We start from the raw sequence: 27,744 nt of genomic DNA, 5'->3' as shown, positions 1-27,744 counted from the left end.
TGCGGGGGCGGGGGGTGCATCTCAGGGTCCCTGCCTTGCCCTGAAGACAGGGACAGGGCTACAGGGCCACCCTCTCATGGGTTTGTTAAAGTAGCTCTTGACTCTTGGAGAAGAAATGGCTGACATGAACAGCCCTGAGATAAAGTGAGTGGGTTTTCCCAGTGTTTCTGATGGTCTTCTTCAAAGAAGCTCAGGGTGGTTGACTTCTGAAGAACGCGTGCATCTAGCCATGGGGCCTGGCTAGGTCACCAAGGGCCTGTGTGCCAGGAAGAGCATCCGGCAGAGGGCCTGAGTATCAGCTACTTCCAGGAGCCAGCACAGAATGTCAATGACCAGGAGATGCTTGTTCCCTTATCCTCCTGGGTACTCAGAGGAGTCCCTTGCAGGGCAAGGAAGGGAATAGTGGCTGCTCAGGGCAAGTGGGGAGAGGTTGGGAGCCTGAGGGCATACTGGCCTCCTGGCCAGTCTTTAGGGTTACTGGGAGGTCTACAGCTCCAGGGGTCCAGGTAGCCCATGGGGAAGGGGAGGACAGAAGAAAATGAGAAATTCATGGGGACCATTATCAGGTTAGGAGGCTCAGAAAAAACAAACACGGTCAGAGTTTACCCAGTAAAAGCTGGCTTGAAAAAGAGATCATGTTAGACTGACCTTCAAGTCTGCACAAGGTAGAAGGCTTGCAACACTACCCTAGAAGAAGTCAAAGTAAGAAGGAGCAGCTTGTTCCATCAGGATCCATGTCAAGAGCACACCCACTTCAGGCTGAATTAAGTTCCTAATGTATTGTAAGACCTGCACGTGTTGGGGGAGAGGTTCAAGTCCATATACTCAGCCTAATGTATTGACCATGATCCTTGAAACTGTAACGTACTTGAAAACAAGCAAGGCAGCCATTGACTGCAGGAGCAGAAATAACCCGGTAAAGAGAAGTCCTGCTTATGTGGTAGTCTTCAAGTGAGTCAAGCGATTTGGTCTTGTGAACAGATTCATTTTCCAAAGTATTCTGAATTTTCTGAATTCACTCAAGTTTCCCTTTTAGGTAGCATGGTAACCAGTGGCTGTATCCTAGATGCCCAGAGGCCATCCATCTGTCCTGAAGGATTTTGGAACACAGGTAGTATTGTCTTTTCCAATTCAGGCAGTTAGGAGAGCAGCACCCATTTCTCGTTGATCATTTCTGAACTGCGAGACAAAAAACTTTAATCTTGGGGCTAGAATTTAATTTGTTTTCAAGAATACCAAATATTACCAAGCAAGGCCAGCACGGGTATAATAGTAGCGTGAGGTTTGTGCGCACGCAGCTGAAATGGCAAATGTGAAATAGGAGACACTGTGCACGTACAGCCTGTGCACACAGTATCAAGACACTCTTTGCACCTGGAGTTTTCTCTGCTTCGCCAAACTTCATGCCCTTTTTGGAAAAAGGGGGAGTGAATTTTCCAAGTTGTGAGGATACCTTTCCTCCATCCAGTCACACCCTCTTCTGGGCCAGTCTTTGGTGAAACCTGGGCGATGTGGAGTCACTGGAGGATGTGAGTGTGCGCGTTTTTGCTCATCTCAACCCAGGTCTCTGGGAGAGCCTTTAGGAGCTCTGGCATTTAGAGGAGGCTCCGTCCTGGGCCAGGAGCTGGGGCTCTCCGGACAAACGCTAAACAGCTCTCACTTATCGGTGTCCAATAGTCCTTATATAAAGTACCAAAGTGCCCCAACAAGGCTCGGTTCCTGGATCCGCGGAGCTCTAGATGTACCTGCAGCTCCTCCTGAGTCCTGCAAGCCACCCTTGTCCCTCTTCTCCCGCTCACCCCCATCTCTTTTGCTATTCCGAGGAAGGCCACGCAGGGTGCACCTCGGACGCGTCCCCGGGGAAGCCCGCGACCCAGCAGCCACACCCCCAGCCTGCACCGGCGACCGCCCCCTGACTTCGCCTTCGTGGTCGCGGGCAGGGAGCGCGCGTTTCCATCGGTTAATTAGAAGCGGGAGTCGGAGGAGCCCCCGCCCGCTGGCGGCCAGCGCACCGCCCGCCAGGGGCGCCCTCCCTGCCGCCCGCCGGCCCTTTGATTGCCCGCGGCCCGCGGCCCGCGCTGTGCCGGGCAGGTGGCGGCAGCGGGGCGCGGCGCGCTCAGGCGCGTGGGTCCCCGGGCCGCGGCGCGCTCCCCGCTACGCCGCACATCAAGGCCCGGCCGGCCGGCGGGCGCCTTCATTAGCAGCCTGAAATTATAATATTATGTTAAAGAACAAAGCTGCTCCCCGGAAAAATATGTGCTGCATATCTGACAAAGATAAATTGGATTATTCAAAATATTCTTGATGAAGTGTTACATTTTGCAACTAATTATCAATCTGTTTTATCTGCAGACCAGCTGGGCATTTTTGTGCATGCACGACCTGCCTTCGCAATGATCTTAAGATGTCACTGTAGCGTTTACATCTTTTATTTCAAGATTTAAATAACTAGGAAGTAGCTAATGTAATTCACTGCTGAGAAGAAAGGCGAGCTCCTCGATTCCTTTCTAAAGCGATCTCCTCCTAATGAACTTCTCTGGACTGTGAGTAATGAGGCTTTATTCAAATAATGTTTAAGGAAGGCTCTGTCAGTGTAATTTCTAAAAAAGGGACCAATGTTTAATACATTTAAAACATCTCTATTCATACGATATTAGCTCAGGCAAGCTCACAGTAGCACTTGCCAAGGAGAATTCTGTGTTGCTCTTTCAGAGGAGAGAACCCTGAACTTGGCCTGGGTCAAGCCCCCAGTTCCCCTGCAAAGTAGGGAGCTCGGCCTTCCTTTTTATCTGGTGTTTTCCAGAGCGAATGCGTTTAAGGTACTCTGGGTTGATATAAACCCTCAGCATTAAGGAGTTTCAGCATTCTGCCCCTCTCTGCATCAAAATCTCTCTCTGTTCTATGTTGGGGATATAGTTTTCAATATAGTTTTCCTGTTTTGTGAGTTCCATCTGGTTTGCAGCAGCAGAAAAACGGAATGGGACATATTCAAGGCCCTTCACATTTTCCTTGCCGGGCGGGGGTCTGTGGTGGGGGCTAGAAAATGCGCTTCATTTCTATGCATGGAGCAGTCAACCCTTTGCTTCATGTGAATGTATTTTCCTTTTAGATGAAGGAGAAAGACTGTGTGCTCTTGTGCACAAACACACAGAAGTGCTTTCCAGCATGTTCTGGTCATCATTTTGTGAAGCTCAGTGACAAATATAACAATGGCTTCCATTTGTTTAGCTCTCTTTGCTTTTTCGGTCTCAATAGACTCTTGATCATACTAGAAGGAAAAGGCAAGGCTGGGCATCATTCCCATTGTGCAGATGAGGATGGGGAGGTTGAGGGAAGGAGATGATGTGGCTTGCTCACGGGTGCCCTGCCAGCTATGGGGCAGGTAGGGCTCCAAGGCTTTCCACACCCGGTACCCACACACGTGCTGAGTGGGTCACTGGGTAGAGGTTGGAAGATGAAGTTATTACTGATGGGAGGAATCGTGGAGGAACCTGTCAGAATGTGAATTTCCCTTCTCAGTGGAGAGGTCTTCAAAGTGGCTACAAGGAAAATCAAGCAGATATTTTCCCGCTAAAAATGACAGAACATACATTCTTCTTGCTTTTCCAATTGATATCACTGTGACTGCTTTTCCATAAAATGATCCCCAGACAGGTTCTCAGGGCTGTCACTAAGCCTTTTGAAATTTTGCATGAAGGGAGCACTTCTGTGAGTGCTTTTCTCTATTTACCCATGTCATTTTTTTCTTCTCCTTTTTTGGCTTTGGTTATAAAATGTCTTTTGTTCAGATTGCACAAGAAAATTACATCTGACCTAACTCTCTGCCTGATTTGGCCCCTGAGTATTCCATTTTGGTATTCCTATGTTAATGGTCAAATTATAGAGATCAAATAGAAAGCTTTTCAAGAAAGACGGACTGGACTTTGCTAACACTGTGCTCTTTGATGACAATGTAATCTTCTGTTCTTAAACTGCTTGTTTTCTGCCCAGATGTTTCTTGGGTGGGAGTCCATGACAGTCAGGACCCAGAGGTGCTGTGGCCCCTTGGAGTTCGGAGGAGACCCCTTCAGTTGTTGTCCTTTTCCACTCAACCTCCTGGGGCTTCTGCCCAAAGTGACTTTTGGGCTCTCACCAGATGATGCCAAAAGCTCTGCATGGATAGTCAAATCTCTCTGTCACAGAGACCACAAGTTACAGAGTGCCAGATATTGGGGGTCCTGTGGTTTTATTCTAAAATAATTTCTGATCTAAAAATTAGTTCATTTTTTTAGAAGTCATAAAATAGTTTTTTATTGTTGTTTCCTTAGAGGAGTTATAGTGCATGTGTGTAAATTATTTACACACACAACCTGACAGTATGTGGCAAAGAAGACATGAGAAGTCTCCTGAATCAGTTTGCTGTCCATGCTTGTCCACCCAGAGACTGCCCAGAGCTCTGTCCTCCATTGGTTGCTGCCTAGCGTATCTGGGTCCACAATGATTCTTTGAAAAGTTCTAGTGGCACGGGTGGGCAAACTTTCTTTATGAAGGGCCAGACAATAAGTTTTTTTAGACTTGCAAGCTATGCTACTCTTTGCAACTACTCAAAGAGTAGTTGCATCTAGAAAGCAGCTGTAGATGATCTGTAAATCAATGAGCTGTATTCTGATACAACTTTATTTATAGGCATTGAAATTTGAATTTCATGTAATTTTCATGTGTTGTGAAATACTGTTCTTCTTTTTAATTTTTTTCCAACCATTTACAAACATAATAACCATTCTTAGTTGGTGGGTTGTACAAGAACAGTCGATGCCTGAATTTGGCCCACAGGCTGCATTTGGCCTACTCTGCCTTAGGGTTTAGCATACATCACTCCAGCTGTTCTTAACTCTCTTGTTGCTCTTGCTGGAGTCAGTGAATAATGGTTTTTTGTTTGTTTGTTTTTTTTTTTTAACAGATCTGTATCTTCTTACATAATATTAGGCTTTCTATTACTTTTCTATAGTTGTTTAACAAATTACTACAAATGTGGTGACTTCAAATAACACCTATTTATTATCTCACAGTTTAGTAGGTCACAAGTCCGGTGAGCTTGGCTGGATCCTTTGCTTGGGGTCTCACGAGGCCAAAATCAAGGTACTGGAGTGGCTCATTTCTTATCCTGAGGCTCTGGGGAAGAATCTGCTTCTGAGCCCATCCAAGTTGTCATCAGCCATCAGCTCCCTGCAGCTATAGGACTGAGATCTGTTTCCTTGCTGGCTCTTGGCTGGGGGCTGCTCTCAGCTGCTAGATGCCATCTATATCCCTTGCCATGTGGGCCCTCGATCCTCAGGACAGCAAGGGTGCCCCCATCCTACTCACAGTTGTAACCTCTCTGACTTCCTCTTCTGCTGCCAGCCTTAGAAATTTCTCTGCTTTTAAAGGCCTTGTCTGATTAGATCATTCTCACTCAGATAATCTGTCTGTATTAAGATCAACTGATTAGTAACTGTAATCACATCTGCAAAATCCCCTCTGCCCCATAATGTAATATAATCACCAGTTCCACATCTCACTGTATTCACAATTCCCCCCACACTCAAAGGGGAGGGGTTATATGGGATGTGGACTGCTGGGTATTGGTTTTAAAATTCTGCCTATCTTAGGCTGCAAAGATCCCTTATCTGTTAGGATGATTCAAGTCACAAGTTTAAATTACATGGCTTCAGCTAGTGGAGAGACTCTAATAAGTTAAAGGATTCACTGAATTCTGGATCCTAAACTAAAGAACAGGAAGGGATCTGGACTAACCTCCCTCCTCAGCTTCTGGGATAGACTGTGACTAGATAAGGAGGAAGGAGAGACTGAGGGACAGAAAAAGTGAAAGGGCAGGAGAGCTGGTAAGGAGGGGCACAGGTCTTTCCTAAGGACGGTCTGTGCTGACAAGTTTTGAGACAGACTCCACACTGCAAAGCCTTCAAAAGCACCTATTAACCCCGAGGAGTTTTTGTATAAAATCACACATATTTTCTCTCTCTCATGCACACATACTTATCCATTCCACAAATATTTACTGAGCACCTACCCTACACCAGGGAAGGGCCAGATGCTATAAAGGTGAAAGTGAAGGGGGCAGAAGCCCAGGCTGAGGTTACAGCTTAATGGGGCAGTACATTGGCTTCCTGCGGCTGTTGTAACAAATTGGCACAAACAAAGATGGCTCAGAATAACAGAAATGTATTGTCTCACATTTCTGGAGGTTGAAAGTCTGTAATCAAGGTTTCTGCAGGGCTGAGTTCTCTAGGAAGGCTCTAGGGGCAAATCTGTTCCATGCCTGTCTGTTTCTGTTGTGGCTGGCATTCCTTGGCTTGTGGCCACATCATGGCAATCTCTGCCTCTATCTCTGCTTGGCATTCTTTCTGTGTTCAAATCTCTCTTTTGTTATATGGACACCAGTCATTGAATTAGGCCCCACCTTAATGCAATATGACCTCATTTTGATTACTCTGCAGAAACTCTATTTCCAAATAAGGTCACATTTATATATCCTAGGGGTTGGAATTTAGACACATCTTTCTGGGAGACACACTGGAACCTACAACAGGCAGACCATTGAGTAAATAAACTATTTGAAGCAGTACCCATTTGTCAGCTGTTCCTTCATAGTGAGGCTCTTGTACCTAGACTTGTCCCTGTTTCTTCCTTGTAGGCATTTGCTACCACCTCAAGATCTTCGGGATAATCTGTTACCATACAATCATTGATAAATGATATGGATATTACTGAAGATTTCATCAGGAGCTTGCTTTGCTCACCTCATGGGAAACAACATTGTATTCCCCAAAGCCATTCCTGCCACCCCATCCTGAGGGTTCTTCTCTGGACTCTCATGCATGCAGCTGCCCCTCCTCCTCCTTTAGTGGCTTTCCCTTGGGAATTTGGGTTACTCTCTTTGTAATCAGTGCAGTTCTGCTCTGCCCCATCCCCGTTCCAAACCTTGCAGATGCCCCCAAGACCACCCCTCTGCCTTGCCCACGCCTCAATGTAAGGAAGGCCCCTTTGTCACTGGAACCTGCTGTTTTAGGGACCTCACCTGTCTGCCCCAAGCAGCTTAGCAGTATGTTCAACCTGTAGATGTAAAGGTTGTCCCTAAGAGGAATTTTGGTAAGCAAGAGTGGCCCAGGTGATAAGAGAGAGCCAGGGAAGTGAGGAGGGGAACAGGAAATTTGTGTAAGGAGACACTTCAGAGGGACTGCAAGACCAGGGGGCAACCCCTGCCCTCCTGTAGGCTCTGAAATGGTCAGGACGTGTCAGAGCACATGGGTCTCCTGGGAGGAGCAATGCTGGGCAGGTCAGACCTGCCAGCTTACCCAGTGCTGAGAGCCACAAGCAAGGGATGGGGCATCTAAGCATCAGGGAAGCGCACCTGGATGGGCTGTGTGGCCTCAGGGGAGGGTGAGAGCATCTCAGCTCTGGCCAGGGACTTCTGCCAAGGGCCACTGGTGGGAGGTGATTGCATTTTCTCCAAATCCTTCTCTATGTTTTTCATCACACTGTTGATCTTAACTTGTGCTAGATTTGTTGTCCTTTGAAATTCAACTTTTTTTTTTTGAGCTTTGACCTAATCTTAGTCCATTTTGCTGCTATAAAAAAGTACCATAAACTGAGTGGCTCATAAACAACAGAAATTTATTTCTCACAGTTCTGGAAGCTGGGAAGTCCAAGTTCAAGGCACCCGCAGCTTCATTGCCTGCTGAGGGCCTGCTTCTTGGCTTGTCATTGTGGCCTCAGATGGTGGATGGGACTAGCTAGCTCTCTGGGCCTTCTTTTGTAAGGACATTAATCCTAATCACAAGGGCTCTACCCTCATGATTTAATCACTTCCCAAAAGGTCCTGCCTCCTAGTATCATCGCCTTTGGGGGTTTGGATTCCAACATATGAATTTTGGAGAAACACAAACATCAGGTCATGGCAGCACTGTGTGGCCAGTCTCAGAATTTGGGGTGGGGAGGATGTCCTAGCTGAAAATTGTGGTTTCTAGGAGTTTCAGCTGAAGGGCCCTTTCTGCAGGGACCTGCTTTCTACCTGTAGCTTCTTGAGTGGAGGCTCCATGAAGGCAGGGCCAGGTTCTGGTTGTCTGAGCCTCAGGTACTGGCCAGATGCAGGGTTGAGTCCCAGTCAATGATATCCCAGTGAATGACTGAGTGGCAAATCGTGCATATCCTTTGGGTTGTTAGGAATAGGGGCCGTCCTGAGGCACACAGAGCAGGTCTCAGCTCCTGCTCTTCTCTTTGGCTTTGCCCAGGTGAGCAGTGCTCAGAGCTGCCTGTCAACAAGGGGCATGCTCTCTGCAGATGGGAAATTTTCCTCTTCAGATGGTGAGTAGTCGTAGTTCTGCTAGGGGCTTGGTTTCTGGTTGGCTGGGAAATTGGAAACCGGGCAAGACACCTGGAATGGTAAGTTACCCTTGGACTCGAGTGGTGCTCAGCTGTACACTTGGAACAGCTGGTGAGCAGGCACACATTACTTCTGCATTAAGTCTTTTTAAGGATACTGGGAAATAGGTATAGAGTTTCCTTTTCATATTACAGATCAGAAATGGAGGCTCAGAGATGACAAATGATTTTTCCAAGATTATCTCCCTAGAAAGTAGAGATGGGTGTGTAATGATGTGAGGTCTGGGCTTGGAGCTCAGACAAGCCTGGGGTACTCACACCAGCCCACTTGCCAGCTGGGTGGGCCTCTACTTCTTCCTTTTCAGAGCAGAGATAATGGTCTTGCCTGATTGGGTTGTTGAGAGTTGTTGATGAGCGCAGATATCATTCACCCATCATTCCCCAGGTGTGAGTGCAGGGACTGAGTACAGAAGTGGCCATGATAAACTCAACCTCTGGCTCGGAGTGCTGTGTCCACTTGGTGATGACTATCATCACCATGAGACTTAAATTCTGGTCTTTAGGCTCCAAATGGCCAGTGGCCTTCCTCCCCACTTCCCCCTGCCTCTGAGGAGTGTTCATGTTGTTTCCTGAACTTCCTCTAAATTAGACCCTGTGATATATCAGATGCTGGAAACTTACAGAGGACAAACAGGCCCAGGGAGAAAGTTGGAAGAACCATTAGGGTGGGCTTCAAAGGGTGCTCAACTGGGATTCGCCATTCCTCCTCCTCCACTCCCAACGTTGTGTCCTCCACACCATCACAGCAACCACCAGCGCTTTCCACGTCCCCTTATTTTATTTAATGCTCATAATAGCCCGACTTCCTCCTTCTTTGCTCCTAACGTTGTGTACTCCACACCATCACAGCAAACACCAGCGCTTTCCATGTCCCCTTATTTTATTTAATGCTCATAATAGCCCGACTTCCTCCTTCTTCGCTCCGAATGTTGTGTCCTCCACACCATCACAACAACCACCAGCGCTTTCCATGTCCTGTTATTTTATTTAATGCTCATAATAGCCCGACTAGGTAAGCATGATGATGATTATTAATGAATTTACATTTTTCAAATGGGGAAGTTGAAGCTTAGGATAAGTACTGGTCTCTATGCTACTGCTGTAGGGACTTGCCTTCTCCTGGGATCTGTGTGCATGTATGTCATATATGTATTGTGCATGTGTGTGTGTACATGTGTGTCTGTGCATATGTATGGGTGTGTTTGTATGTGAGGGTTTTTTGGGCCTGGAGAAGCAGTCTCAGTGGTGCTGTGGTTCGCCTCTGCCACCCGAGCCCACAGCGAGGCCCAGAACCTTGGAGCCACATCCTTTCTTCAAGCACAGAGGGAATTTCGGGGGGTAAACTGCGCAGGCCAGGAACGAGGCTGGCTCTAGCTTTGTCCATCTTCTTGGGGCCTATGGAGACCATCCTGAGGTCCCTCCTCCCAATTTGCCTGTGTTGGCCCAGACAGGCCCTTTGGTTGGCAGCAGCCGGTACTGTGCTGAGCCAGGCTGCCTCTGGTTCGTGTGGCAGGAGGGCCTGGGAGTCCACTGTCCCCAGCAACCTCTGTGTGCAGGAGTCAAGGCCGGAGGTGGAGATCTGCTCCTCGGTGACAGGAGAGCAGAGGACAGAAACATCCCGGGGCCTTCATGCATCCTCTGACCACCCTGGGCTGGGTCTCACCCGCCAGCGCGCCAGGCAACAGTCCATTCTGGTTTTAGAACTACGACGTCCAGTACGGTATCAATCAGCCACATGTAGCCATTTACATGGAATCAATTAATTGATTGTCAATCAACCCAGTAAGCTAATTAATTAAAATGAGATTAAACCTCCATTTCCTCAGTGGCAGTTACCACATTCAAGTGCTCAGCACAAACAGAATATTTTTCTTATTGCAGGAAGTTCCATTGAATGTTGTTGCTCTAGAGGGCAGCTCCAAGCACATCCCTGTCACCTGGGTCAGATGAGTGACTGTGGCGGAGATTTCAGGGACCTTCATGTCTCCTGTAACCCCTGGCTTTGTTCTTGAGCCCCATCTGTACTGACCACAGGGTCAAGGCCTCCATGCTGTGCCCATCATCCAAAGCCTTCACGGGCAAAGACAGGCTGTTAGATTTCATCTGACATGTGAAGACAGGCTGAGGACAGGGGACCAACTTTGTTCCTTTTTTTTCCCAATATGCCAGCCGCTGTGCTGCACATTTTACGTGAGAGTAACAACAGTAAATAATCATCACAGCCGTTTGTTGGATGCTTAACATGTGCTGGACACTGGGATTTCCCTTGTGAGCCCTCAGTGCCCACCCAGGAGCTGGGGCTACCATGGTTCTCACTGAGAGACTGAAATCCCCCAGACTGGGCGTCACACCCAAGCTTCCCCCGTCAGTAACGGCGGGATGTGATTCTGGTTGAATTCTATCTGTAAAACCCACTGCCAAGCAATCCCCACAGTCTCATGTTCCCCTTTTTATTGGAATAATGATAACCCTTTAGCCTGCACCTTAACATATATACTTTCCGCTGTTGAACATCACTTAGGGGTGATTTTGTGGGAAATCTAGACATGGGCTTCGTCGGCTTGTGTCGATGTCCTCCACATCCCCTGCCTTGTTTTTGCTTTCCTTGACGGACTCTCAGACGCTCTTAATTTAAAATCTTATCATTTCCATTTGTAAAGCTGTCATCTTTTGGAAAGTTAAGACCGTTTGTCTTCAGGTGATTATACAGGTTCTTTCCCCTCTGAAGGACAAACAGTTTACATTAAGTATTAGCATCCTTAGAGAAACCAGGACCAGCTAACTTAATTGTAAACATCAAGATAAACTCCAAGTATGTTTTTCCTTCACAGGAACCGTCAATGGTATTTTCTGGTGAGAGGTTTCAGTTTAAAATCCCCAGTCAATCAGTGCTTAACTCTCAGGTGGAAATTAAAGAAACCACTTGAAAATGGCTGAGAAATAGAAAACAAAAACAAAAACAAAAACAAAAAGCTAAACTCTCTTGGCTCCAGCAGGCATTCTGAAAAGGTGGACAGAAGGTCAGCTGAGTGCTAAGTGCCGTTCTCCACTCTCTGGTTGTCCCTGGGCACACCGGGCCCAGTGGCTCTGTGGTGAGGGAGACGGAGTGGCTGCTTTAAAGATGACTTTTGGCGGGCCACTGCAGTCTCTGAAGATTGTAAAATACATGCAGCAAGCACGGGCGGGGAAAGCGACTCTCGCTTGGGCTGGTCTTTAGAAAATGGAAACAAACTCACTATCTACGAAGAGATCAGTTTGCGCCCGATTTGGTTTTAATGTTAAACCCTATGAAATGATCTTGAGCAGAAAAATCAATTTCCCCGAAGTCTCAGATGTACATTGTAACTCTTATATTTGAACTGAATCTTGGTAGAGTTAAATAATTGAGCTTGCTTTCTTTAAGTGATACAGATGTATTTCATGCTAGGAATAACGCGTGAACCAGAGGGTGCTGAGAGGAGGCGGGACAGGAGCCACTTGAGGTCACGCCTACCAAAAGGGGTGGGGCCAGGGTGGCACCAAATCCCAGTCATCTTTCCATCCAGAATAAATCAGGAGGGGTGGGAACCAGCTGCAGGATCAGAGCTGGAACAGGCTGTGTTGATGCAAAGGAAAGTGAGCACAGGCTTTGAGAGGATAGGGAGACGGCCTGACACGTGCCGGTTCTGAAGAGAAGGAAAGGAAGGGACACGTGCGTGACCTCATCACAGTTTATCCTGATTCCCTATCTCCTGCTTGGGTTGACCCGGGATCTGCAACTTTTCAGAGTCTCAGTTTTCCATCTGCAAAATGGGAGTTCATTTTCTCCGTCAGTAGCATTTGTTGACTGTATTGGGTGCTGGGAGGCGGCAGCGGACAAGACAGATAAAGCCCTAGTGGTGGAGGCAGACAGCCAGGAAGTCAACAAGTATGTAGATGTGTTTGGTGTGGAAAGTGCTAGAAGGAAGACGGCGATTAACAATTGTATCTGATTCCTAGCGTCCTTGCGGGGATGGAATATGTGAACACAGCAAGGAGCCCAGTGAAGTGCTCTAGAAATGTTAGCTTTCCCTGCTCTGGGTTGTAACCATACCATTGCCATTCTTATCAGTGTCATCAGCACTGTCTTCATTAAGTAAGGAAGAGCATGGAGAAAGAGAAGGAAAATCAGAAGCAGGGGGAAAGAAATGAAGGTAGAAACATGAGGGCTGGTGGGGGTCGGAGGGTTCTGGGTTTATACCTGCTGAGACATGGGCACATTGCGCTTGCCTTCTTCCCTTCTAAGCCTGGCCTTCAGCCTGTGCCCAAGCGCCCCCACCTCAGCTTGTCTAGGGGTGCTGTCAGCGAAGCTCTTGGGCCAGGGACATAGCTTGGACCCTGTGGCTCTGCACATGAATACAAGAGGCATTTACGACTGGTTTGGGCACAACTCTGGCGTGGGCACCGCCCTGTTGCCGAGACGCCAGTGAAAGGTGAGGTTTGCTCACTGGGCAGTTTGCTCAAGTTGAGAGCAGGGAGAACCCCTAAATGCAGAGAGATAACCATTCATGTTAATTTTGTCCTTGCCTTTCCAAAGCTGGCCCTGGGGGTGCATTCATACTGAAGCCATGGTCCCTGTGGGCCTAGGCATCTGGATGGCCCTCCTGGCCTGCCTTCAGGTTGGAAAATGGCTGTTAGTGATCCAGCCTTCTTTAGAGTGTTTTTAACAGCTGAATGTTTGCTTTGCCAATTTAGAATACAAGGTCCGTAAGGAAGGCATCGATAACCCCCGTTGTAAGGGATGATGTGACGGGTGTAGATAGAAAGCAGATGAGGGTTACTTGGAGGTGAAATGTGGTTTTCCATGCTCACAATTGAGGCCCTGAAATCCAAGCTCCCCCTGAGTTTTAATGGCCTGTATTTGTTTGCTTATTTTGGCTGCTCTCTCTGCTGTTGGAATCTCTTCTCGCTCCCCTCTAGCAGGGCCAAATGACACACATCTAATCTAAGGTTCCAGGGCCGCTGCTGTCACCAAGCAGCTGTGTGACCTGGGCAGCCTGCTCAGATTCTCTGGAGTGCTAGCGGTTTCCTCCTCTTAAAGGGAGGGAGTCGTGCCCAATGTACGAAGTCAACCTTCCCCACTGCAGAATTCTGTGATTCCATAGTAGCTGGCTTCATTTGGAGAACTTGGTCAACACACGATGAGATCACTGGAGATCACTCAGGGTCTGTGAACTGAGGCAGGGAACTAGTGGGTTAATTTTTTTTTTTTTTTTGCACATTCTATATTTGGACAAAAGCACATTGGGCATACTTTGGTCTCTGGCTGTCAAATCCTCGTTACATTTATTTTATTTAAGTCCTCCAGAAAGTCCTGGTAATACGTTCATTAACTTCCATCTATAAGTAAAGCCTTTGTGTGAAGAGGACTGCATTCACCAAAGAGGGCCTGACCTTCAGAGGTGAACTGTTGTTACCAAGTGGGCTCCAATCAAGTGGCTTGGCTGACCTTGGTTGACCTCAGGGTGATGAGAAGGGTTCTCTTGTCCTCACTGTTCTGCAGCCCACAGGGGACATTGCTTTTGGCTTTTATCCAGAAGGAATGAACAGTAAATAAATGAAGAAGTACATTAGGCTGAACCGCTGACGTTTGTATGCAGGGTAGTAAATGTTTGTAGATGAAGAGCAGCAAAAGATTTTTTAATAAATGCTTTTGTGATGGATTTTATACTAAATCATTTCTTTACATTTTGACCAAAACCAACAGCTTAGATAATGGATCTGATGTTCATACCATGCATATACTCTGGTTTGATAAATCTTCAGCTAAGAGGACCTCCATGAAGCTGGATTCCCTCCGGACCGGGAGAAGATTGTATGTGGAATAAATTAACATGAGGGAAGTTCGGGGAGACCTGGGAAGGTCCAGACCCCGGCCATGCTCCGACTCACGCCCTGCTGAGCTCTGTGCTGAGGCTGAATTGACGGTCTCCTTGGGTTTTCATTTTGGGGCTGGACTGTGTTAAATAAACCTAGTGGTAGAAATGGCTTTATGATGGTTCTATTTTCTGAATATTTACTCAGGAAAGCAAGAGACAGCCTGGGAGGAAAACGAAGGGGCTAGCGAGCCAGCGTGTGGAGGGCCATTGTGAATGAAGTGTCCTTTCTTCCCCTCTTCCTGGTCATCCCCCTCTTCTCACTGAAGACACTAAATGGGGACAAGAGTGCTGATCCCTCTGGCCCCTGGACGCAGCGTGGTGTTTGCGTCTGTTGCCGGCAAGCCCAGGTTGAGTGGTGGATTCTTGCTTCCTTGTTCTGGCCTTTGTGGCCTGGGCTAGTCTCTCTAGCTGTGGACCACGTGGGGTCTCCCCACCACACGCTGGGCAGTTTCCTCCCGTCCTTTGCCCACTTTGCATCTTCCCCATGCAGAAAACTCTTATTCTTCCTAAGAGATGCTCAAATACTGCTTCCTCCTGGAGCCTCCCTCTCCTCCCTTTGCTGCAGGCAGAGACGGGTACTCTTGACTGTGTCTGGCCCTCATTTTCTGTCTTCTTGGACAGCATCACCTGCAGTGTCAAGGAATTTCTTGCAATAGAGTCTGTGTGTCGCCAGCCATCACCAGGAGTGCAGTGCTACATAATACAGACTCCTGAATCCGAATCTCTAAACAGGAGCCCAGGAATCTGCATATCTAACAAGTGTCTGTTATAATTTGGTGGTAAGCTCCTTGGGGGCAGGGGCTGTCAAGGTCATTTTCATCCTGGTGCCTAGCACCTATGAGGCACCCAGAGGGTGAGTGTGGAATGAATGAAGAAAGGAACAAATGAGGAAAGCAAGCTGCGAATCAGAACGAAGCCCTCATCTCACATTTTATTGTGACTTTGCAAGTGTCATGTAGCCTTCAGAATGATGAGTGGCCTCCATCCTGGTCCATTATGGTGTAATAGATTAAGCCATCCTTCAGAAAAAAATTAAGGAGCCTTGACAATGATAATTGCCGTTAATATCACTCTGGACATAGGTTTACTGACTGATGAGTTTAGAAAATTTGCTTCTAAAACAACATTAAGTAATGTGAAAAATAGCCAACGGGAAGGTCAGAGAGGTGGGCGTGGCCTTGCGCTCAGAGGCATGTGCCGGGAGAGAAAGTGCATCTGTGGGGCCAGACGGGAGTTCCTCAGTAAGGCCACCCCGCTGGGCCAGGCCTGGGCTGTGCATTCACTGTAGACTGCAGCCCGGGGCCATGCACAAACGTGGTGGGGCCCAGACCCAAGTGCATGGTGAGACACCATACAGGCTGTGACGGCCTGCCAGCACCTTCTTGCTCTGATTTTCCTCTTCCCGTTTTACATACTCACTCTCTCTGGTGAATAGTCCTTGGCAGGTTTCCCGAGATATCAAATTCCAGGAGAGAAAATACACAGGTCATGTGTACGGACTAAATAGAACTCTTAGTTGGAAACGACTTTTGTCAGGTGTCTGGGAATCTGCTCCGCCTTCAGCTACAAGTTAATCAGACATAAAGCAGCATGTCTGGAACTTGGGCAAGGGGCCCTCCTCTGCCCTCTGTCACCTGCCTGACTCACCTTGGGCAGGTTACAACCTTTCTTGGGGCTGCAGGTTTCTCATCTCTCTAATTAGGGCCTTGGACGAGCTAGGCCAGGTTCCTTCCAGGTCTAAGAGTGTGTAATTCTATCCACCTGCCTTCAGTCCCAAGCCACCACCCTCTACAGATGGGATTCATAATTCCGGGCTGCACTTAAAATACTTAGCTGGATTGTGCGGCTGCTGTAAAATAACCTTTAGCTTGCCTTGCAACTTGTTTGGACTTTTATCTAATCACAGAAACAGTTGAGGTGAGTGCTTTAAAAAACGTTTACTATGTAGGAAAGCTTACACTGGAGTGCTTTCTGTGCTGACTGTGGCGACTTACTGGGCATGTTTGCAGGTCTGGGAGATGTTACACAGATGACTGGGGAAACGTTTCCACATGGGGTCATGGACAAGCAGCAGGGAGACGGGAGTGGCAAATGCTTTGTGGGCCAGGGTGATGTGTCAGGAGGGGTTTGGCTCCTAGCTTTGGTTTTCTCATCTGTAATACAGGATCACACATTTTTTCTAGGGTTGGGTGAGTAGCAAATGCAGCAAAAGTTCTTGCATATATGTGCAGAACACTTAGAGTGGAGCTGGGACATAGTGAGAGCTCTATGAATATCAGATGTTATTATCACCACGAGCTATACTAATATTCTTCGCCTACTTTCCTCTCGTCACAAACATTTTCTTTAGTATTGGGAAGAAAGTCGTTTCTGATTTCAAAGCCCTGGTGACCTGATTCTCCTGGGGAACTTTGGCATCAAGATATGGTGCTGATCCCCAAAGGCAGAGGCAGTGTATTAGTTCATTTTCACGCTGCTGATGAAGACATACCGGAGACTGGGCAATTTACAAAAGAAAGAGGTTTAATGGACTTACAGTTCCACATGGCTGGGGAGGCCTCACAGTCATGGTAGAAGGCAAGGAGGAGCAAGTCACGTCTTTCATGGATGGCAGCAGGCAAAGAGAGGGAGCTTGTGTGGGGAAACTCTCCCTTATAAAACTATCGGATCTCTTGAGACTTATTCACTATCACGAGACAGCATGGGAAAGCTTGCCCCCATGATTCAGTTACCTCCCACCAGATTCCTCCCACAACACATGGGAATTTAAGATGAGATTTGGGTGAGGACACAACCAAATCATATCAGGCAGAAAGAAGACAGAAGGAAGGGAGGCTCAGGAGCTTCTGACTCCTGGATATTTGATTAGGGACTAGCTGGACTCAGCTTTTGTTTGGCCCTGAGTCCACCATGGTTTCAACACAGGAAGTTTTACAGCTCACAACAACCCAAGGTACCGAGAATGAAACAAACTCTCCTGTGGGCTGGCGTGGTCCTGGGAATTACTGGCTTTTCCAGGGGCCCTGGCTGTGCTTGGGATGAGTTTCCACTGGGGCAATTGTGTCCTGTAAGGCACTCTCTGTGTGGGTGCATCCACCGTGGCCCGTCAGCACCTTGGGGACAGGATCTGGGCTGGGACCTGCAAGTTCTCAGGAGCTTTGTTGGATGAGTGAAAGGGCAAGGGCTACACCTGCCACTCTCCAGGAGATACATGGTCTGGTGCAGCTCTTTCTGAGTGTGGGCCTGGAAGGTCTTGCCCAGTGCCCCCCACATAGCTGCACCAGCCCCATCCTGAGTTTATGCCTCCTGGGGAGGAGGGTGGGCTTACTGTGAGCAAAGTGCTCCCCACTGTTTGTGCAGCCATTGTGTGATCCCCTGACCCTTGACTCTTGTTGCCTGCAGTGTCATCTGGCAGCAGCATTTTTTAGGCAGCGCTCTATTGAAGTGCAATTAACATACCATAAAATGTGTCTGTTTTAAGTACATGTCAATGATTTTTAGTAAATTCACAGAGTTGTGTATCCATCACCATCATCTAAATTTAAGACTTTCTCATCAACCTGGAAAGATCCCTTGTGCCTATTTGCGGCTCCTCTCCATTCCCATCCCAGCCCCAGGGAGCCACCCTCTACTTTCTTCCTCTATAGATTTGCCTTTCCTGGATGTTTCATATCAATGAAATCATGCAATATGTGGTCTTTTTTCAGCAGCATTATTGATTAATCTCCCTCCTGGTTCTTGGCAGGAAACAATTTGTATTTATGTTTGGAAAGGACCCGGGTCAGGGAGACACAGCTGCTCTTGCTGATATCGGCTGTGACCACACACTTGCCTGGATGGCCCCATCCAGCCCCTCCTGCTCACCTGCCACTCAGGGGCCATTGGTTCTTGCATCTCTTTCTCCATCCTTGATCTTGCTGCTGAGAATCGGACCCCTGTTTCTGTTTGGTGATGCACAGGTGCCTTCACTCCATGCATCTAGATCAGAACTCATCTGCCCTATCTTCCTTCTGCATTAGTGAAGAGCATGGTCTTCCTTGGAGGGCAGATTTTTAGGTGGCCCTGTGCTCCTTGGTGGCCCTCTGTGACTTGCTTCTAAACAGTAGTGGGGTCTGTGACTTGCTTCTAAACAACAGAACACAGGGTAGGTGACGGGATGTATGTGATTATATGACTATGTGATATAGAGTATAGTGCCAGTCTTGCTGGGTCTCTCTCTGCCTGCTGGCTCTGAGGAAGCAAGTGGACACATCACTGGACTGGAACTGCGCCTCAGCCTGTTGAAGCTGAGGGTGGCCCCCAGGCAGCAGCCAGCAGAAAAGCCAAAGCTGTTTACAGCTGTGAGGAGCCAAATCCTGCCAACAACCACGGGCATGGGCACATGAGTCCTTCCAGTGAAGCCCTGAGATGAGACCCCTGTTCCAGTTGACACTTCATTTGCAGCCTGGTGAGACCCTAAGCAGTACACCCAGCTGGGCTATGCCTGGACTCCTAACCCACAGAAACGGTGAGATAATCAATGATTGCAGTGGGCTCCTTTCAGTATCGCTGCCCACAGTCTCTCCCAACCCACCTTCCCCCTTCAGTGCCAGTTCCACCCTGATGCCCCCTGCACACCATCACCTGCAGGAAAGGACAAGGCCCTTACTGTGGCCTATAAGGATGTAACAGCCCAGTCCCAATATCCTCCTCCAGTTTTATCTCTGCTCCTCCTGACCACATCCCCATGCTCCGGCCACCCTGAACCACTTGGTCATCCTAAGACAATCTGGGCTTATCCCACCTCTGTGATTTGGCGTCTGCTGTTCTCTCTGCCTAGAATGCTCTTCCATCTCTTCTCAGCCTGAAAAATGTATTCATTCTTCACAACCTCAGATCCAATATCATCTCTTTTCGAAAGCTTCTGTGGATGCCTTAGACAGAAAGAATTTGGACTTTAATTGGTATATTGCTCTTTCCTTGTGTCCACTGATACTGACATTGTATTTTAGTCTGTCCTCCAGTGCCACCACTGGAGTATGGACAGTGGTTTAAATGTGTTCTTCCAACGTGTCTTCTTTCCCTGGTTCCCCCACTCTAGTGCCAAGCACCTCTGATGTTCAATAAACATCTTTGGAATGAGTCCTGGAGTGAATAGCCAGCTGACCACTTCAATACGTTGAGACAGAACCCCCAGGTGAACCGTGGGCCATGGGCATCCTAACGACCTTTGGTTTGTAGGGAGTTAGGTGTGCAGGTCAGGTGGATGGGGACAGCATGGGAGGTGAGTTTCAAACGTTGGGGTTCACTGGGGTCAGCTTTAGATCTGAAGGTCATGGTCCCTCTCTTACTGAGGCTGTTGCTCTCCCAAGCACAGTGGCCATGAGACCTACAGCCCCTGCTTTTCTTTCTGCTTCAGTGCCCTCCTCCATCCACTGCTGGTGGCCCCAACACGTGGATGACAACTTGATAAAAGTCTCAAACTATATGGAAAGGGTCTGAGATACTGACGAGCACTATCATTAAAATTGTGCCCACTCACCCGATAGATCCCCTTCCCCTCCCTGCGTATTTTCCTCCCCAGCACTCTGGTGTACATGCTTTCTTCATTAATTTGCTTGTTTTCAGTCTCCCCCAGTTAGACTGTAAGCCCCTTGAGGGCAGGCATCTCTCTGTTCCAGTAATTTCTGTATCCGTGTGCCTGGAATGATGTGGAGGGTGCCCATCCCACTGCATAGCTCTCCCTATACCTGGCCGCCTCCCTTCTTGATCTTTCTAAAATTCAAACCTATCATGTCATCCCTTTGCTTAAACGATTTTATTGTCTTCCCATTCACTTTAGGATGAAGAAAAATAATCTTTACCTCTAAATATGTTTAATTTTATTAACTTATCCCACCCAGATTAAGGTAAAAACAATAACAACAACAACAAACTCTCCTTTTGTCAATTATACTCTAACTCAAATTATCATTCTAGCCCTAACCTAAAGTCTGAGAGAGAGATTTTTGAATTTTTCTTCCTAGAGTTTTTGTTTGTTTGTTTGTTTTTGAGACAGAGTCTCGCTCTGTTGCCCAGGCTGGAGTGCAGTGGTACAATCTCAGATCACTGCAACCTCCGTCTCCTGGGTTCAAGTGATTCTTCAGCATCAGCCTCCTGAGTAGCTGGGATTACAGACACCTGCCACTACACCCAACTAATTTTTGTATTTTTAGTAGAGATGGGGTTTTACGCAGGTCCTGGTCTCAAACTCCTGACCTCAGGTGATCCACTCGTCTTGGCTTCCCAAAATGCTGAGATTACATGTGTGAGCCACTGTCCCCGGCCTTCCTAGAGCATTTTTATTTTAGAAAATAATTTCAGTTTATTTTCATAGGTGATATAACGATTAATCCTTAAAGCCTTCTGGCAGATTCATTTCTGGTTATTATAATTTTAGGGGTGAAGAACTGAGAGTGTGGGGATAGGGAGTCTGAGAACCAGATGGTGTTCAAGCAAACTGGGATTTCTTAAATTGGGTGGGATGGGGGGCGGTGGCAGAGGTGGCCGTGGGTCTGGCTGTATAATCCTTCACATGATTGGGTGGGACGGGGGAAGGTGGCAGAGGCGGCCATGGGTCTGGCTGTATAATCCTTCACATGATTGGGTGGCATGGGGGGGCGGTGGAAGAGGCGGCCGTGGGTCTGGCTGTATAATCCTTCACATGGGTCATGATCCTTTGTCAACCCATTCCTGTGTAATGATGGATGTGGGTGGGCGGGAATGACTTCCCAATATAATTTCTATCCATTTCATTTTCTTTGCAGAGGGAAGAGAGAAGCCCCTCCCATTCGCTTCTACTGGGGCTTGTTAAGCCATCGCCTTGGGGGCCGGCTGATCAGCGGCAGCCAGCAGCCAGCGGCTTCGTCAGGCAGGAGCAAGGACAGCCTGTGGCTACTGCAGCCCCACTGCCCGGCCACACTTCATGACGGGAGAGTGCCTTGGGAGGAATGTAAAGGCAAACCGTGTTAGCATCATAGAGCCCACTTAATTCTGTATGGGTTGGTATTTGGGGAAGAAATTGAGGACAATTTGGTATTGGACCCTATAACTGGGCAGTGACCAGTATGCATGGCAAAGTCTTAAAGTCAGTGAGTTTTTCAGGATGATTTTCTTTTCTGTCCCTGAGTCAGTGGGATAGAATGGAAATGCTTGTCTAGGTACGTTAGGGAGCACAGTGTGAAGAAGACAGTCTCCCCTAAGCTAGCCCCGCTTGTGTAATTTGTGGTCCTTAGACATTAAAGTGAAGCCCTTTGTCACCAACTGTAGAGCCCCCCCGCCAACACACCCTCATTTGGGGTTTTTATTCCATTTTAAACCATGAGTTGCATGCACTCCCTCCAGTACTGATGTGAGGTTTTTCTGTGTTGGATCAAAACCAAATGCTGCTTTATGTCAACTTCAGGAAGGAAATTGGCAAATGCATGAAGTCAGTCTCCATGGTGCACTTCCACTCCAGGGACTGTACGAGAGGAAAAAAAGGTGCTTCATATCCCAACCAAAAGTATTCTCTGTCTGAGGACCATTGCCCAAGTGTGAAGTAGGAGACTTGTGCAATTCAAAGGCACCCATGCGATGCTCGTGCGAAGCTCTTTTCTCAGCCAGGCACGACAGGTATGGAGCCGGCCCTGGGAAGTGGGATCTAGAATGACAACCCCTGGCACAGGGCTAAGGAGCTTTAGGAGTGGTGAAATCTCATTGTATCACTGCAGACAGAAGCTGCATCCCTGCATGGGAAGCATTAGGTCACCTCCCAGGCAGGAGCAAACATTTGGTGGGAAGGACTAGGAGGTTGGCTGCTTGCTCTTCTCTTTCAGCAGTGACATCTCCACCGTGCTTATCCCACGTCTCCAGAAAGGTGGTTCCAGGTACAAAAGCTCAAGTGGACTGGAGGCTCCCAAAGCTTCTCCCCGTGCCATCTCCCCACTGGCTGCTGGGTCCAGTGGTGGCCGCCCCTTGGGTACTAGGAACTCCTAGTTCTACAATGAGAAGCTGCAAGGTACAGCTGTAAGTTTTGTCCTCATGCTCACCCCCTTATGCTGTCTCCTCCAATAATGCATGTGATTTGGTCTCTACAGGACTCCCAGAGGCCCATGGACTGGAGGTGTTAATGTCCTGCAGATAGGAGCCACTCTCTCGCTGTGATCACCAAGGTACCCAGGGCCTCCGGAGGCCACAAAGAATGGATAATTGCAACCCACAGGCCTCCTTCAGATTTCCTCCAAGCCCTTCTGGTCAGCAAATACTCTATGGCAAGTCTGGGGTTTGGTCTTTACTTCTGGTGCCAATTAACTTCATCTTCCTTTTCTCTTTGGTCTGTGGAATTACTCTGCACTCTTTGCAATGATGTTTAGTAATTCTTATCGACTATGGAGCAGCCTCCTGGGACCCTGCCAGCTGATCTTAAAAAGCCACTTACTGCAGGATTCCCACTGCTTTCCTGGGCTAGGAATTCCTTAATCAAAGGCAAGTTTCACAGGAGATCCTTGAGAAGGTGCCTCATTATTAATATTTTTGTGTTGAAAATGTTCACTGTGGAAGTTGCTTACAAGGTGGGCCAGTGTGTTTGGGAAGAACAGGGTGGGCCTCGAGCAAACTGGGGGGCGGGGTGGGATTCAGACTCTACTCCCTCCACCTTTGTCCTTCCCTCTTCTTCTTCCTGCTCACCTTCGGAACCCCCGGGCCCCCTTCCTGGCTGCAGCCCCCCGGGTCTTCTTCATGCGTTGACACTGAAAGCTCTCTTGTGCTAATTGCTGACTAGGCATGAATGCATGGCAATTGTTGGCTTGTTTCCTCTCCTGGATCACTTTTTCCTCCTTTCATATTGGGTAGAGCCTTTCATGTCTTAACAAGAGGGAGCCGGTCACATGAGGTTTTGGGTGCACCAGTTGGGTGGGTTCTGAACTTCTGGCCCCCTTCCAAGTCTCAAAGTCTGGTTGACCATGTGTGTTGGGCCAAGCTGTGCCTGGCTCTGGAACTGCCTCCAAGGAGGGGCATCAGGCTGTGTGGTGGAGACAGTGACCCCTCCAGCCCCTGCTGCTCCAGCTGCAGCTGCAGAGTGTACAAGGGGAGAGTCTCTGGGGGTCATGGGGCTCCAAGGGTGTATTCAGAAAGATGAAGCACCCTGTGTGATGCACCTGCACCTAGGCTGATGGGGACACCTGCAAGGACAGACTGGGGCATTAAATAGGTGGAGGGAGCTTTGCTTTAGAAAACACACACTGAGAAAGTGGAATTTGCCATCAGGCAGGCTAAGGGGTGTTCCACTTACTACACTTGGAGTCTTTCGCCCAAGAACTGATGAAACAGTTCAGGAACAAAACCAGCCAGATACGTTAAGAAGAATGATGCTTACCAACATAGTATGGGGTTTGATGTTGACAACGATTCACTGATGTCTCCCCAGATTCCCTAGATGTAGGGGCAGAACTACCAGGGGAGAGACCATGCTTCTTTGGAGAGATTGAATGGTACTCTCTAGGTCTGGAGCAGCACTGTCCAGGGAACGTCACACTGGGAATGTTCTTCCTCTGTGCTGTCCAAGATGGTAGCTGAGCATGCAGTGTGGTTATTGCAACAGAAGAACTGAATGTTGATTTCATTTACTTTTAATTAATTTAAATTTAAATCTGAATGCCCGCGTGTGGCTAGTGGCTACATGGTGGACAGTGCTGTCTAGACCAGTGTGCAGAGGTCATAGTGGGGGAGGAACATTGGAGGAAAATGGAGAGGTGACCCTGGAGAGGTGGTGGGAACAGATCGAGAGGACCTTGTAAGGTGTGTGAGCAATTCGAGACTTGTCCCTGGGGATGACAGGAAGCCACTGAAAGGTCTAAGCAGATGAATTAGTACTCAGATTGATAGCTTAAAAGACTTGGCTGGGTGCGGTGGCTCATGCCTGTAATCCCAGCACTTTGGGAGGCCGAGGCGTGCAGATGATGAGGTCAGGAGTTTGAGACCAGCCTGGCCAACATGGTGAAACCCCATCTCTGCTAAAAATACAAAAAGTAGCCAGGCATGTTGGTGGGTGCCTGTAGTCCAGCTACTCGGGAGGCTGAGGCAGGAGAATCGCTTGAAACTGGAAGGCTGAGGTTGCAGTGAGCTGAGACTGTACCACTGCACTCCAGCCTGGGCGAAAGAGCAGAACTCCATCTCAAAACAAAAACAAAAACAGAAAACAAAACGAAAAAAAAAACAAACCTCCCACTCCCCACCCCAACCTGGAGTCCAGGTAGAGAAAGAGTGGGGGCAGGAGGGCAGCCAGAGAAGGCTGTCGTGCGTGGAAACATCCATCCATCTACATGCACACCTACACACATGTGTATGCCAATTGGTACAGAATTGTGGGGAATGCGTATTGCCAGGAGCCATGCCAAGCACTCTGCGTGCCAGATAATCACACCACCAGCTCCGGGAAAATATTCTGAAGGGAAAGTTGTAGGGGTTTGTGGCCAAGCTATTGATTGGTGAAAGAGGCAGAGAGAGGCACAGAGAGAGACTGAAGATGTCCCTAATGCCTGAAGACGCCTCGAACGCCTGGCTTGCAGGTCTGGGCAGCATCCCTCAGAGGGACGGGGAGGCCATGGAGAGACGCAGGTTGAACTACACTGAGTTTGGGTTTCCCCCCCCCCCACCCCTGCCACCTTAAGTAAATCTCAGGAGCCCACCTGCCTTGAGCAGACCCCACCCCCAGGTTCCGTATCTCCACCAAGAGATGGGAGGGCAGACTTCCCAGAACAGGGGGAGGCTGACCCTGGACAGAGGCCGTAACGGCTGGCAGAGGGGTTTCTTCCTACCCAGAAGGAGTGCTCCTCTGCCGCCGGCATTGGAGAGGAGATGCTGTAAGCAAAGCAGAGATGCTGTAAGCAAAGTGGTCGCTCTGCTCAGGGTGATGCTGGGTGGTGGTTCTTGCAGAGGCCACACTGAGAAGCAGAAACAGTGCCAGCCACACTCATGGCCCCTGAGAAAGGTGGTGTTAGCAGCACAGAGGGGAGATCAAGGAGCTCCTGTGGGAGCGTGTTTCAAAAAACAGTGTGGCAAGTTTCTAACTTATGAGGTTGCCATTTTATTTATTCACTTATTTTGTTTTTCTTCAGACAGGGTCTTGCTCTGTTGCCCAGGCTGGAGTGCAGTGGCATAATCTCAGCTCAGTGCAACCTCTGTCTCCCAGGTTCAAGAGATTCTCAGTCTCAGCCTCCCGAGGAGGAAGGATTACAATTGTGCACCAACACGGCTGGCTAATTTTTGTATTTTTAGTAGAGACAAGGTTTTGCCGTGTTGGCCAGGCTGGTATCGAACTCTTGACCTCAAGCGATCCTCCTGCTATGACCTCCTAAAGTGCTAAGATTATAGGCGTGAACCACCGCTCTCAGCTGCCACTTGTTTTATATATTTATTTTTTTAAAAGCATTTTCCTGCTTAAAAAAAAAATGCATGTCAGTTGAACTAAACCAGTTCTTTCTGAATTTATCCTTCTTTATGAATTTTGAAGAAATAATCATGGGCTGGTAAGGATGTTCCTCATGGCATGACTTATCTCAATACATGGCATTTATTTGGGCAAACACACAGTGCTACAACTCTGCACCCTTTCAATGCCATGAAAAGAAAATATTTAAAGGCTTGAAAGTCATTCAGACTATGTTCATAACCGAAAAAAGACATGTAGGGTATAATTGTGTTTTTGTTTTAAAAAACAAAAAAAATATATTACACTCATGGAAAAAAATTAGAATAATATACCAAAAATTGTGGTTATTCTGGGAAGAAGAATTAGAATTATAAATGTCTTAGATTTTTCTTCTTTCTTCATTTTTATGAATTTCCTACCAAAAGTGTGTATTACTATGAAATTAGAAAAAAACAAAAAACAAAAAACAGAAACCCATGGTTTCTGTTTTTTGAAGGACAAGCCAGAAGGAGGCTGCGGTGGAGGCGGGGCGGTGGGGAGGGTTCTGTCCTGGAATTTGGCTGCATCTGGTGAAGCTCATTGTCTTCAACGTTTTTTTGTTTGTTTGTTTGTTTTTTTTTTTCATGTGAAAATACAGGAAGGCTATTTTCAGCGGATCTTTTGTCCTCAATCCAAAAAGTGTTTTTCTCCTGTAAGAAGGCAAAGTGCAGGTTCTGCCTGGTCCCCAGTGTGGAGCTGGCCCAGCGTGGAGGGCTTAACTGGACCAAGCTGCTGTGAGCAGCCGGCCACACTGCAGCTCCCGCTCACTCAGCCAGGAGAGGCTATGGGGACCCAAGCCTGGCTTGGGGAGAGACTGTCTGAGGTGGCTACACAGAGCCCAGGGCCCTGCTGGTGGCAGTGACATGGCTGAAAGGGGATTGCCACTCAATTAGGTCACAGGATTCTGCCCCCAGGGGTCCTGACTCTGTCAGAAGAGTTCACTGGAGTGTGACGAGGGATGCCTGTCATCAGGACCCAGCCTGGGCAGGGCCTTCTGTCAATGCCGCTCATAAAGCAGAGCAAACACTGGGGCACAGAGCTGGGACCTCATGAATGGGACAGGCACGACAGGTAAATGGTTTGTAATTGGATCCTCGCTGTCTTCTGGCACGCTCATTTGGCGGTGGGTTGGTTCACAGTTGGAGAAACAGAAGAATTTTTCAGATGTTTGGGTGTTTCTGATAAGCTCTGACTTTCAGGTCAAGGCAGAGAGGTGACTTTGCAAGCAGCTAGGCCGGAGCTCCTCGACACCTGTAACCTTTTCCAGAGTCACTTTGGAAGCCTAAGTGACCCCACCAAAGTGGAGCATTGCTCAAACATTCAAACTCACTTTTTGGAACAGCCTTCAAATGTCGATGCTCATTTGTTGACTGTTCTTACAATGGCTGATTTTCTCTTTCTTTGGAAGTAGACAGAAACCATCCGGAGCTGAGAGTGTGACGAAGAATACAAGTGCTGATGGAGGGGCGTGGCCTTTTAGAGCATCCTGGGGGCTGTTCTGAGGGCCAAAAGGTTACTGGGTAGGAGACAGAATCTCCATTTGTAGTGGAGGTGACAGAGGCATGCAGAAATTCGAGGGCTTGTCACTTGGGCAGAAGATGACAGAGCCACAGTTCAGAGCCAGGACTGTGACTCTTAACTGCCCTTCAGTTCTGCTTGGAAGGGGAGGGAAGTCTGACAGATCCCATAGATGGCGCTCTGTTGGGGATGGCGTGCAGTGACTGGATAGATGGGTTCTAGTCAGTCCCAGGGCGAACGCTGTTCCTGTCCTGTGCCCCAGGCTGATTCTGGGCATGTGGGGGCCTTTCTAAATCAAAGTACTCAGGAATGATCCGAACAGCTGTTTTCAAACGTCTAGATGCATGAAGATAAATCATATGCGGACTAACTTTTTTGTATCTCATCTGAAAGTCCTGGTATTACTTTCCAGCTATTGTTTTCCATTTTCTGCTGAGATCACAT

At 48.1% G+C, this 27,744-nt stretch overlaps 1 protein-coding gene and 1 long non-coding RNA gene across 2 annotated transcripts in view; both read left to right on the top strand.

Moving 5' to 3' along the window:
- LOC105470602 (uncharacterized) overlaps positions 1-26,289 on the top strand; it is a 167,501-nt gene extending 141,212 nt beyond the window's left edge. Inside the window, exons 3-5 of the mRNA XM_071068705.1 lie at positions 21,101-21,298; positions 21,739-22,332; positions 22,412-26,289. Coding sequence (XP_070924806.1) covers positions 21,101-21,298; positions 21,739-21,877 — 337 coding nt within the window. The 3' untranslated portion in view covers positions 21,878-22,332; positions 22,412-26,289. The remainder of the gene's footprint in view (positions 1-21,100; positions 21,299-21,738; positions 22,333-22,411) is intronic.
- On the top strand, positions 1,035-20,766 carry LOC112424737 (uncharacterized). Its single transcript, XR_011607575.1, has 3 exons — positions 1,035-1,111; positions 2,353-2,543; positions 19,396-20,766. It is a non-coding gene; the product is annotated as an uncharacterized lncRNA (long non-coding RNA).
- Positions 26,290-27,744: the final 1,455 nt, after the last annotated feature.

This window comes from Macaca nemestrina, chromosome 9 (genome assembly GCF_043159975.1).
Source record: "Macaca nemestrina isolate mMacNem1 chromosome 9, mMacNem.hap1, whole genome shotgun sequence".
Lineage (NCBI taxonomy): Eukaryota > Metazoa > Chordata > Mammalia > Primates > Cercopithecidae > Macaca > Macaca nemestrina.
The sequence above is the reverse complement of the archived record's forward strand: the minus strand, read 5'-3'. Positions and strand labels throughout refer to the sequence as shown.